Below are 12,709 nucleotides of genomic sequence, written 5' to 3'. Positions count from 1 at the left end.
ATGAAGTGCCAGACTTTGAAGTCAGGTCCCACTTTACCACGTGAACCCCACTTTACCACGTGAACCTGAGATAAGCAGGCCCTGTGAGCAAACCCAGGACAAGCCCATTAGGGCCCAGCCGGTCAAGAACTCTAACCGCTGGGAATGCTTCACTCTAACCGCCCCCAGAGTGCCTCGAGCCCTGAGCCAATCAGATTTGTACCTGTGTCCTAATCTTGCTTGAACACCTGATTGTTGTAACCTTGTTCTTTGCCTTTATAAGCCCTGTGTAATCGCAGCTCGAGGCTCCCTCCTTACCTCCACTGTGTCGGTGGGTAGGATGAGGCCCGAGTTGCAGCTCGCTTGAATAGAGCCTTGCCTTGCTTTTGCATTTCGGAATGTCTGAGTCTCGGTGGTCTTCTTGGTGGTGGTTTCGCGACTTGGCACAACACCCCCAAGAGGCTCACAGCTGAAAGCTGCCTTGATCTCAGAGGAGATCTTGTTTGGCCTTTGAATAACATTGAAAACTTTGGGGGCTCATGGAGGTTGGTTGAATGTCCTTTGCACTGTGGGGGTGGTGTGTGCTTTCGGGCGCCAGTGGTGGAAGTAGATGACTGAAGTAGATACGTTTTAGGGTCAGATTGTCAAGGGGTAAACTTGTGAGAGCTGATCTGGGCTCACCACCTCACGGGAGTGGGAAACCTGCGTGTGTGTGTGAGAGTGTTTTCAGAGGTGCTTGGCTCATGAGGGCGCTGACTGGGTGAGTGGTTTTATCCACTGATGGGTTTAAAGTCCGAGTAGACTATGGAGAGGTGGTGGAACGTGGAGGAGGCTCCCTGGTTGGAGGAAGTGGGTCCCTGGGGCATGTCCTCACAGCCCCAGTGAGCCTCGATGTGAGAAGTTCTCCCCCTCCCTCCGTACCCTCCTCCCGCCCCCCCCACAATGGACTGAACCTCTGAGCAAAACCATGAGCAAAAGAAGCCTTCTTCTCTTAACTGGTTTGTTAGCTACTAGCTCACAGTCACAATAAAGCCAGCGGATATGTTCTTACAGGAGGGCGCCCAGATAAGGGGATCTGTGTGCTTGCTCCAAGGACGGTCCTGTCAGGATGAGAACGGGAAGAACACTGTCCCCAGGGGCTGGACCATGTCATTTGGACCTCACACTTCAGTCACCAGAATTAAGTTTCTGTTGTTTGCCCCATCTGGGCTGTGGTATTATAGCAGCCCAGAGTAGGATAGCCACCTCCACTGCTGGCTCGTTTTTCTCTTTGTGTTTTTCCAGTCCTTCTACAGTTCTGCTCTTCATTGTCTTTCATTTTGGGGAAAATAAAGTGATGCAAGAGGGTATAGGAAAGAATTGAATAAATAAAAGCAGATCTAACATATAAAACTATCATGGTTTGTAAAGACAATCACATGCCATCAGAAACTGCTTTGTTTCAGTCAAGGATTTAATAAGCATATATTGATATCAGCTACAAATTAAAGCAATCATTCACCAAAGTAACAATCCAAAGTAATGCTTATAAGCTAGATGCTGGTGGCTCATGCCTGAAACCCTAAGGTACTTAGGAAGCTGACATCCACATGGTAAGCTTTGTCTGGCAGGAAAGTCCATGAGACTCTGATCTCCAGTTAACCACCCACAAACTGAAGTGGAGCTGTGGCTCCAAGTTGTAGATCACTAGCCTGGAGCAAAAAAAGAGCTCAGGGACAGCTGCCCAGACACTGAGTTCAAGACCCACCATGAGCACAACCACCAAAGAAAAGACAAGAAGAGAGAGCTTATCTAACTGACTCTGGCTGTGGTCACTAGGGGTCCAGCAGTTGTGGATGCAGTGGGATTTTGATGGTCTTTTAATATGTTTATTCTTCTTTTCTGTTCTTTTTTGGTATTGGGGATTGAACCCAGGACATTGCACTTGCTAGGCAAGCGCTTTGCCACTGAGCTATATACCAGCCATTGAATATGTTTCTTTAAGGAGAACTTTAGCATCATTAGCCACTATGTCAAGGAAATGAAGTAGCAAGTAATAATATTTCCTAAAATAAAGCCATGAAGCGAGGGGACCACCACTAGTTGAGCAGGTTATTTCTAAGTATCTCCAAAGTTTATCCCCTAATTGTTCTTCCTCTGTAGTTTTCAATAAATGTGGAGATTGAATGATTGTCATGAGTCTCTCCACAGGTACTTTCAAATTATCAGCAAAACTTTGTAGAGATTCATCATCCACTCCAAAACATGTTCGATAGCGGTTTAATCTTTCCTCCAGGGCCTTCTCGTCATCCCTTAGAATGCCCACTACTGGCAAGGTGGCCCATGCCCCACCCTTGAAGGCTTCTAGCCAGATTTGCTGCATCTCGGTCTCCCTCTTCATTTCAATGGTTGCATCAGTGATATTAGGCAAGGAATTCAGAAAAACCTGGCGCTTTTGAGCAGGAAGGTTCTTTAACAGTGTGTCTGTCAGAATTGGAAAATCATAATCAGCTAAATCATGATTGGAGATTAAAAAGATTTCAGGGACCTCGACTCCATTCTGCTCAAAAGTTTTCACACAGTAGTTTCGGATCTCCTGCAGGACTTTTTCTCGTTCAAAGCTTTTTGGTCTGTATCTCTGTTCATTCATTAAAAGAAAGTCCACTTTGCTTCTCACAAAGTAGAAGTCCTTCTTCATAAATTTGATTGCTTTGGCAAGTTCTATATCATTGTACCCAAAGCGTGTAGCAGAAACAATAAAGAAGAAGTCATACTCTTTAAATTTTACTTTTTCTAGATAATCTTTTGGCTGAAAGTTCGGGGTTCCGATGCCAGGCAGATCCCACAGAGTTACATTGGGGGCATTTGCGTATGTGTATTTCTTTCTTTCCATTGTTGTGTCCTGCACCCCAGTTGGAGCCGCCTCCTCCTCTTCATGACCAATCCCTCTCAAGGCATTGATGAAACTGGACTTTCCTGCTCCTGACCCCCCGGTCACAGCGATGTTAAGTGGCGCGTTGTCAATGTCCTTTAGCATAGCAGTGATCACAGCGTTTGCCCTCTGCATGTCTCCTTTGAGCAGATAGTCCTTGATGGAACAGATGGCGTCCGGAGAGAGGATTTTGGTTTCCATCTTGAAATTCTTAAAATAGGAATCAAAGCTGGAGTCCAAGCTTTGGACCTCACGAGGTTCAGTATCATCAGGTGTTTCAGAGAAGAACTGCCCCATGACTGTGAGTAGATAATGGGACTACCAAAAAGAGAGAAGAGAAAAATGGAAACTGTTATACAAAAGAGTGTCCTTGTGCTTTGTTATCACCCTCGGTGCTGTTGTTTCAGTTCCATTTCTCTCTAATGGCCCCACACAGATGTGTTCTTACATTTTTCTGTTTTTGTTTGTTTTTTTTTTTTTTGGCCAGTCCTGGGCCTTGGACTCAGGGCCTGAGCACTGTCCCTGGCTTCTTCCCGCTCAAGGCTAGCACTCTGCCACTTGAGCCACAGCGCCGCTTCTGGCCGTTTTCTGTATATGTGGTGCTGGGGAACCGAACCTAGGGCCTCATGTATCCAAGGCAGGCACTCTTGCCACTAGGCTATATCCCCAGCCCCATTTTTCTGTTTTTGAAATTTTATCTAAATTTTTCATTCTGGGAAAATTTGAAGCCAATCAAAGTTAAGAAAAATATTATAAAAAACACTGCATGTATTCTTTTCTTATTTTTTTTTGGCCAGTCCTGGGGCTGAATTCAGGGACTGAGCACTATCCATGGCTTACTTTTTGCTCAAGGCTAGCACTCTGCCAACTTGAGCCACAGCGCCACTTCTGGCCTTTTTCTATATATGTGGTGCTGAGGAATTGAACCTAGTGCTTCAAGTGTAAGACGCAAGCACTCTTGCCACGAGGCCATATTCCCAGCCCCAACTGCACGAATTCTTTAGCTAGCTTCAACGGCTATCGGAACATGTCTGTCCAGGTGCTGGGGGCACATGCCTTGAAAGGCTGCTCAGGACGCTGGCATCTGAGTATCAAAGCCTGTCGGGGCAGGAAAGTCCGTAAGACTCTTAGCTCCAATTAACCAGCAAGGAGTCAGACGTGGAGTGTGATTGAGTGGTAGACTTTTAGCCTTGAGCAAAAGGGATAAGAGACAGCACCGAGGCCCCAAGTTCAAACCCAGTACCAGCACAAAAAATAAAGAGAAAAAACCAAAACAAAGCATGACGAATCCCACTTCATCTGACCCCACCAGAGTGGGATAGCAAATCCATGATAACTACCACTTGAGGCATGTCACCTGCAGTATGTGCTTTCACATGACAGGGATATTAATGACCACGACTGTAACCCTATTATTACTTAAATTAACATGAGCTTAAATTTAAATAACAAGTCTTTATTGTTTTGAGTACCCAACAACAATTTTCCCAAATAGCCACATAGGTCTTTTTTTAAAAAGGCTAAATTTATATTTTTAACCCTATGGTTTTGAGTAAAAATGTCAATAAAAGCCAGTAATTTTGTTGGATTGATATAATTATTTCTAGCTTTAGTTGTTTCCTTCCTTTCCCTCCTGCCTTCTCTGTCTGTCTCTCTCTGTCTTTCTGTCTGTCGCTGTCCCTCTGTCTCTTTCTCTTGTGCTTTCTCTTTCTCTTTCTTCTTTCTCCCTCCCCTCCCTCCCTCCCTCCCTCCCTCCCTCCCTCCCTCTCTCCCTCCCTCCCTCCCTCCCTCCCTCCCTCCTTTCCTCCCTCCCTTCCTCCCTCTTTCTCTCTTTTTTCTTAGTGCCAGTCCTGGATCTTGAACTCAGGCTTTGGGCACTGTCCCTGTCTTTCTTGTTCAAGGATAAAAACAGTACCACGTGAGCCACAGCTCATTTCTGCCTTTTTGGTGGTAAATTCCAGATCAGAGTCTTATGGACTTTTCTGCCTGGTGTGGCTTTGAATTATGATGCTGTGATCTCAGCCTCATAAATAGCTAGGATTGCAGGCACGAGCCACAAGTTACATTTATATGCATTTCATATTATTGGAATCTGTGCACATAAACACCTCTCTCTCTCTCTCTCTCTCTCTCTCTCTCTCTCTCTCTCTCTCTCTCTTTGCCAGTCTTGGGGCTGGAACTCAGGATCTGGACAGTACCCTGAGCCTCTCTGTGCTCAAGGCTAGCACTCTACTACTTGAGCCACAGCTCCCCTCCCGTCTTTTTCTGTTTATCTGCTTCATGCATGCTAGACAAGCACTCAGCCACTAAGCTACATTCCCAGCCCTCCATAAATTGTTGTAGGACTCCCTCTTGACTAGGGAAACATGATAGCAAATGTTAAAATGAAGGTAAATATTAAGTCAACTTCACCGCAAAATTCTGCTTCTGTAAATGGCTTGCTTGTTTGTTGCTTGCTCTACGCCCTGCATCAACCCCCTACATCTGTGCTACGCTTTCACCTGTATAAACCCCAGCTTGAGGACTGTTAGGTGTTGCAGTTTCAGGTCCTCAGTCTGTGCTGTGTCCCTGGCAGGTCAGTTCGCTATTTGCTTCCCCAATAAATCCATCTTTTGTTTGAGGCTGTCTCTAAGTGGTGGACTCCTGGAGGGACAAGGAATCTTCTCCCTCAAACCCCGTAACAAAACCATTTTCTATGAGGAATATTACCAATTTGTAGCAAGATGTCTTCATCCTTCAAGCCCAGGTTTACATACTTTTACTCCATGTACTAGTTCACCATACTTAAGACTTCATTGACATCCTGTTTCCTTTCACATTTTTTATTTTAGAAACTTAATCTAATGGTACAGATTTCTTTTGAAGAGCAGTGTGTGTTAGGGATGAGCTTCTGAAAAAACCATGCAATCAGTTACTGTAACTTCCTGATATGAAGGTCTCTCCCTCCTTCTCCTCCCCCTCCCCTCCTTCTCCTCCCCCCTCCCCTCCTTCTCCTCCCCCCTCCTTCTCCTCCCCCCTCCTTCCCTCCTCCTCCCCCCTCCAATTCCCCTCCTCCTCCTGCTCTCCTCTGCCTCGTCCTTGTCCTCTTCCTCCTCCTTCTCCTCCTTCTTCTTTTTGGTGTCCCTGAGCTTCTTTTGCTAAGGCTAGCTCTGTACCACTTGAGCCACAGCACCATTCCTGGCTTTTGCTGAGTAGTTTGTGGGAGGTAAGAGTCTTAGGACATTTCCTTTGGTGCTGGCTTTGAACTGTGGTCCTCAGATCTCAACCTTCTGAGTAGTTAGGATTATAGCCATTAGCCACCTGTGCCTGGCAAAGGTCATTTTTAAAGATGACCTTTAAATTGAGATATCATTAGAATGTAAAACCTACATATTAATGTGTATAGCTTGATGTTTTGATATGCAAAGCTTGTGAAATGAGAATCACAATTCAGTTGACATAGCTATCACTGCTGCACTGATACTGTGTGTGTTTGAGCGTGCATGTGTGTATGTGAGTGTGTCTGTGTGTGAGTGTGTCTGTGTGTGAGTGTGTCTGTGTGTGAGTGTGTGTGAGTGAGAGATGAGACAATTCAGGATTTGTTCATTTAGCACATTTTGGGTGAATGACACTGTTTTTAATTATCATATACTTTATGTTAGATCTCTAGAATCTTTTATTCTTATAACAGAAAATTTGTATCTTTGGCCGGCATGACACGATTTCCCCCTCAGCCCAGACAACCATCCCACTGTATCCTGTGAGATCAGGAAGACTGGTTTGTTTGTTTTTCTTTTGTGCCAGTCCTGTGGTGTGGACTCAAGGCCTGGGCACTGTACGTGAGCTTCTTTTGCCCCTGAGTTTCTTTTGCTCACCGCTAGTACACTACCACTGGAGCCACTTCTGGATTTTTTTTTTCTGGATTTTTTATAGGTGTTAAGAGTCTCATGGATTTTCTTGCCTGGGCTGGCTTTGAACTGCAATCCTGAGATCTCTGCTCCTGAGTATCTAGGATTAAATGTGTGAGCCACTATTACCCCGTTGAGAGTGTTTTATTACCCATATTTCTTTGTGTTAACTTCATACATGTATGTAACACGCAACAACCTCCTTTATTCTTCATTCTACATTCCCCACTGACAGATTTCTCTCCTTTTCTCTAGTTGTCTTGCCTAAAAATCACTTTGCAGTGGGTGGCAGGGCGGACTGAGCACCATGAAGAATGTTTGTGCTTTATTTTCCATCCTCTCTTCCTAAATTCATCATGACATTTGCAGCCCTCTCTGTGCCCTAGGTGGGTAGATGCACAGACTCTACCAGGAGAGGGTGGGCACCTTCCAGCTTCCATTGGAGTTCTGTCTCTGGGAGGCCTCTGCAAGCCCGTGGGCATGGGCCTGTGTGAAATCCCATTGTGGATAAGCTACCTCATTGTTTGGATCCACTCACCTACTGTAGGGCGTCTGGGCTGTTTGTATGACTTGGCAATTGTGAGTACTGCAGCAGTGAACATGGATGTGCAAGTGTGTTTACAATATCCTGGCTTGTGCTGAACTGGTGGATGCTCAGGAGTGACGTGGCTGGGTGGTAGGGCAGATCGATGTTTAGTTCTTTGAGGAACCTCCAGACTGCTGTCCAGATTGGTTGTAGAAGTTTCCATTCCCACCAACAGTGCAGAAGGGTTCCTTTCCCCCCACATCTCCACCAACTTTTGTTGTTGCTTGAATTCACAATGTTGGCCAATCTAACTGGGGGTGAGATGGAATCTCAGAAATATTTTGATTTGCATTTCTGTTATGGCTAGGGATGTGTTGCTTTGTCCTCCTTACCTCTTCCTCTGAGCTCCCTTGCCTGTTCAGTGATTGGTTTGTTAGTTTTGGTGGGGGTTAGTTTCTTGAGCTGCTTGTATATTGGATATTAGTCCTTTTCAGATGTATTGCTAGTAAAGATCTTCTCCCAATCTGTTTCTGTCTTCCTAGTTTAGTAACTATGCCCTTTGTTTTACAGAAAGTTTTTATTTTGATGTAATTCCATTTGTCAAGTCTTTCCTCTATTTGCTGTGCCTCTGGGACTCTTCAAAACATTCTGCCTGTGCATCTAAGTTCTTGTGTTTCTCCTGCACCCTTTTGCAGTAATTTCAGTTTCAAGTGAGTTGCTATTGGTGCTGGTAACAAACAGGGACCCACTTTCAGTTTTCTGCAAATGGATGCCCAGTTTTCCCAACCCCAATTATTGAAGAGTCTGTTGTTTTGTCCCCCACCCTGTATCTTTGACTACTTTATCAAATATCACATAACTGTAAGTAAATGGTTTTATTTCTGGGTCTTGTAGTCTGTTCCACTGATTTATTATTATTATTATCTTTTTGCCAGTCCTGGGGCTTGAACTCAGGGCCTGAGCATTGTCCCTGGCTTTTTTTTTGCTCAAGGCTAGCACTCTACCACTTGAGCCATAGCACCACTTCTGGCCTTTTCTCTATATGTGGTGCTGAGGAATGGCACCCAGGGCTTCATGTATAGGAGGCAAGCACTCTACCAGTAAGCCCTATTCCCAGCCCTCCACTGATCTTTAAGGGGTTATATATTTGTCAGTTGTTGGGCTTGAACTCTGGGCCTGGGCACTGTCCCTGAGGTATTCAGCTCAGGGCCAGCACTTTACCATTTGAGCCACAGCGCCATTTCTGGTTTTCTGGTTTTGTGATAAGAGTCTCATGGACTTTCCTGCCTGGGCTGGCTTTGAACCATGATCCTCAGAACTCAGTCTCCTGAGTAGCTAGGATTACAGGTGTGAGCCATAGGCACCCGGCTTTAAGGGATATTCTTAAAATGATGTGGAAAATTGGCAAAATTAGAGACTTAAGGAAATAGTAATAAAATATGAAGATACCCTAACAAAACAAAGCCAAAAGATAGACAAGAAATTATTAGAGTTTGAATAGAAAAATAATGGCATGTAAAATTTCAGTGTAATAGAAAATGTAAGGGCTATGTATGGCACATTTATGTTAATAACTTTGACTCAGACATTTCTATAAAATATGAAATGCTGAAATATGTGAGACCAAACAGAAAATGACAAAAAAGCCAGGAAGTATGTTAAAAATTGAGCAATATAGCAAGTTTTCTTATTGCAAAATAACAAGTCAGAGCTGATTGGTTAAAAAAACCCTACAAAGAGGGCTGGGGATATAGCCTAGTGGCAAGAGTGCCTGCCTCGGATACACGAGGCCCTAGGTTCGATTCCCCAGCACCACATATACAGAAAACAGCCAGAAGCGGCGCTGTGGCTCAAGTGGCAGAGTGCTAGCCTTGAGCGGGAAGAAGCCAGGGACGGTGCTCGGGCCCTGAGTCCAAGGCCCAGGACTGGCCAAAAAAAAAAAAAAAAAAAAAAAAAATTCTACCAAGAATCAAAGATCCAAGAGTAGGCATGCTATATCATTCCAGATTTAAAAGGAGAGAAAGATCTATTTTTCATGCTTAGTCATATTAAAGTCAAAATAAGATAAATAAGATAAGCAATCAAAATGAAGAAAAATGATGAAATTATTTAAGGAATAGCAGTATCATTCATAAATAATTTGATGTGGGGATGTAAAAATCCAGGAGTACATAAATGTGAAATCAATTAAAAATATGTAGTCAATTATTCATGAGTGTGACATTCTAGAAGTGGACAGAATGAAATGTTCCTAAGAAGATATCTTCATTTTACTTAAATAATGTTGTTAGCTAATAATATACTAATAGTACAGGGGGTCTCAGTGTGATAATTCTGCAGCTATATATCATTTTCAGTGTTAAGAGCATTGCATTACCTCCCTCATATATATATACATATATAGGTATATGTATTCCCCCCCACACATATATATGCACACACACAGATAAGCACCCATGCTGGCACACAAATGCATTTGCCTGCATATGTGTGCACAGACATATATGAATATACTGATAGACATATAGGTACACATTTATAGAAAAATATGCACATACCTATACATGCACATAAATATTTAAATACATATGACACACATGTACATACAGATATATGGACATAAATATGTGCACACATATAAATAGACAAAAAGCATATGTGTATATAGACATGTGTATAGATATGTGTCACACACAAACACACATATTATACACATACATATGCATGTGTGTGCATATATGTGTGCATGTGTGTATTGATTCTCTTCATCCTGGAAAGAATTTTTAACTCATTCAGATTTGCGGTCTAGTTTCCTCTCCCCCAATTTATCCGTTCCTTGGCTTCCTTATCTTCTGGGCCTTGTCGGCCCAAAGGCCACCGCCAACTAAAGATCCTTCTCTTTCTGTCTGCACTGACGTCAAATCTGTAAGCAGCCTTTCCGGCTTGCTCTGAATCTGTTCTCATTGGGTCACTCACGGGGCATCAGACTCTCTACCTGCTTCAACACCATCATTTCCAGCTCGGTTATGTTTTCTGCCCTTTTTCTTGCCAGCGACAAGTATTATCAGACATAACAAATGTTAATCTTTCCATTCTAAGTTAGACTGTGTCACTCCTCTCCTCAGCCACCACAAGCAGGCTTAGTTCACCCTGGAAGATCTTCACACACACAGTGAACATGGGAGACTTGGAATCCAAGTGACATGTGACAGTGTTTAAATGGCGCCTAGAAGACCGAGGCTGAGTTAATAACTATATAGTTCCAATGGGAGCAATCAAGGAAAGGAAAAATTATGTTAGCACAAAGTTCTGAGATAAGAGCATGGTCCAACAAGTGCGGTTGTGGGGGTGCAGTGAGGAGGATGAAAGTGTGTTACATGCTTGTATGAAAACATCACACTGAAATGCGATAAGTGTAAACTAATTAAAACAAGAAAGCAAAGCATAGCCCAGGGAATAACAGAATAACAGGATGGAATGCAGAAACCAATGCAGGGACCTGGGCAATGTCAATGGGAGCAGCACTTACAGCCCAAGTCCCAAGGTGAAATCACCTTTGACTGTTGGCCAGGAGATATGGATAAAGAGAATGTAGCCAAAGAGAGGTGGAGCCTGCTTGTGCCATGGACATGAGCATGGAAGCTGGCTAGTCTGAGGAAGGGGACAGGTTCAGAATATCTCTGAAAGAACATGCGCTCTTCAGCAGCCTGCATGTTCTTGGATTTCCTCTCATCTTTTCAGTCTCAACGCCTTGTTTTAATAACACCTGTTCTGAACTTTGTTTTAAATGTCTCATCTTGTAGCTATGAATGCAATAAAAAAGAAGGATTTGAGACTCCAGTCCTTGGTGGAGGTCTCCATGACTGTCTTCTACCAGTATATACCCTGGAAGGGTCTACTTTTCTTCACAAATGTAGGAGAGTATTATCCTTCCTACTTTATAATTAACAAAACAAAAGTAAGACACCCCCCCCCCCATACCTGGTTACAGCAGAAGTGGCACACAGCGGGTCTCCTCACGCCAGGTCTGCTGTCCACTGGAGATCGGAGAACGACAAATCCTGACCTGGGTGCAAAGAGGGACGAAATGCTGGTTAGAGAGTAACAGTCAGGTGCTGGTGGCTCAGACCTGTAACACTGGCTGCTTAGGAGGCTGAGATCTGAGGCTGCAGTTTGGAACCAGCCTGGGCAGGAGAGACTGTGAAGACTCTACCTTCAACGAAGTACTAAACAAGTCAGAAGTAGAGCTGTGTCTCAAGCAGTAGACTACCAGTCTTGAGTGAAAAAGCTAAGGGACAGTGTCCTGGGTCTGAGGCCTTGAGTTCAAGGCTTAGTACCAGCAAACACATCCAGAAAGGATTGAGATGTGAAAAGTCTTGTGGGCTCAGTAGTTGTATTTTATAATCTATTAGTAAACATACGATTTCAACCATGTTAGGAGGAGGTAGTATATAGACTCAATCAGATGAGTTTTGTCAAATAAGTAATATTCAAAACAATTTTGCTTGAACTTAAATGATGAGCTAAGACCATTCACAAGTAACAGTTGTCCTCCTCCATCAATGATGACTTAGTGTTGGAGATTCAGCTCTCCAGCCCATTATACTAAATGACCTGTTCTCTACCCTTTCTTTAGCCAAAAGAGATCTTTTGAGTCAGAAATCAGCTCTACATATTCATCGTGAGCTATCAGAGAAGTCTGTGTCTGGCGGGTCTACTCACTGTTTTTGTTTAATTTAAATTTTATGGTAAAGGTGATATAGAGATGGATTACAGTTAAGTAAGTCAGGTAATGAATACATTGCTTTTTGAACAGTGTTGCCCCCTCCCTCATTTTTACTCACTGGTTTTTAAGGCACAGGAATTGTTCTTCACTCTGTTCCAGATTTTTCACTCAACCTCCCCTTCTGCCTTGCTCTTCAAAGCTGCAGATTCAGTGTGCTTGTCAGGATTTATAGGATCACTGTTTTCTACACCCCTCCCACACCCCACCTTCTTTTGTTCTTGGGCAATCAGAGCAGAGTGTTTAGCTTCCTTCAGTGTCTAGTGTTCAGTTTCCTTCTAGAAACTCTTGCATTTCCAGGAAAAGAAAAGTGAAACTCGGCTAGCTATTTTTTGGGGGGGGGGGCGGGGCTAGTAACTTAGTGATTTCCAGGAATAGCTAGTAAAGAACTTCTGAAAAATACACAAGGGCTAGGAACTTAGGGCTTAGCAAGGAAGCAGGACACCAAGAAGCAACTTGCTACCAGTTTGCAACCCCTCCCACAATCCCCCAAAGGCCACTTGTGGTTCTCTGACCCCCTACCTCCCTGACACATCCTGGGCTAAGCTTCGCATAACAGGATTCTTGGGTCCCATGAAAATGCACATTTCAGTCTACTTCTCGACACTTTCCCCTTCCATGAC

The 12,709-nt window shown here is 43.8% G+C and overlaps 1 protein-coding gene across 1 annotated transcript; it reads right to left on the bottom strand.

The window, feature by feature from the left end:
- Positions 1 to 1,894: 1,894 nt before the first annotated feature.
- LOC125344902 (interferon-inducible GTPase 1-like) lies at positions 1,895 to 12,215 on the bottom strand. The gene is made up of 3 exons (XM_048337198.1): positions 12,148 to 12,215; positions 11,285 to 11,369; positions 1,895 to 3,208 (listed from the first exon to the last, which is right to left on the bottom strand). Exon 3 carries the CDS (start codon positions 3,185 to 3,187, stop codon positions 1,931 to 1,933), a length of 1,257 nt encoding a protein of 418 aa, XP_048193155.1. The 5' UTR covers positions 3,188 to 3,208; positions 11,285 to 11,369; positions 12,148 to 12,215; the 3' UTR covers positions 1,895 to 1,930.
- Positions 12,216 to 12,709: the final 494 nt, after the last annotated feature.

Source organism: Perognathus longimembris, unplaced genomic scaffold (assembly GCF_023159225.1).
Source record: "Perognathus longimembris pacificus isolate PPM17 unplaced genomic scaffold, ASM2315922v1 HiC_scaffold_4589, whole genome shotgun sequence".
Taxonomy (NCBI): Eukaryota; Metazoa; Chordata; class Mammalia; order Rodentia; family Heteromyidae; genus Perognathus; species Perognathus longimembris.
Note: the sequence above shows the minus strand (reverse complement) of the source record. Positions and strands in the feature narration are given on the sequence as shown.

What these genes read in the sequence shown, in the direction of transcription:
- LOC125344902 (XM_048337198.1), bottom strand. Translation starts at nt 3,187, where the DNA reads ATGGGGCAGTTCTTCTCTGAAACACCTGATGATACTGAACCTCGTGAG.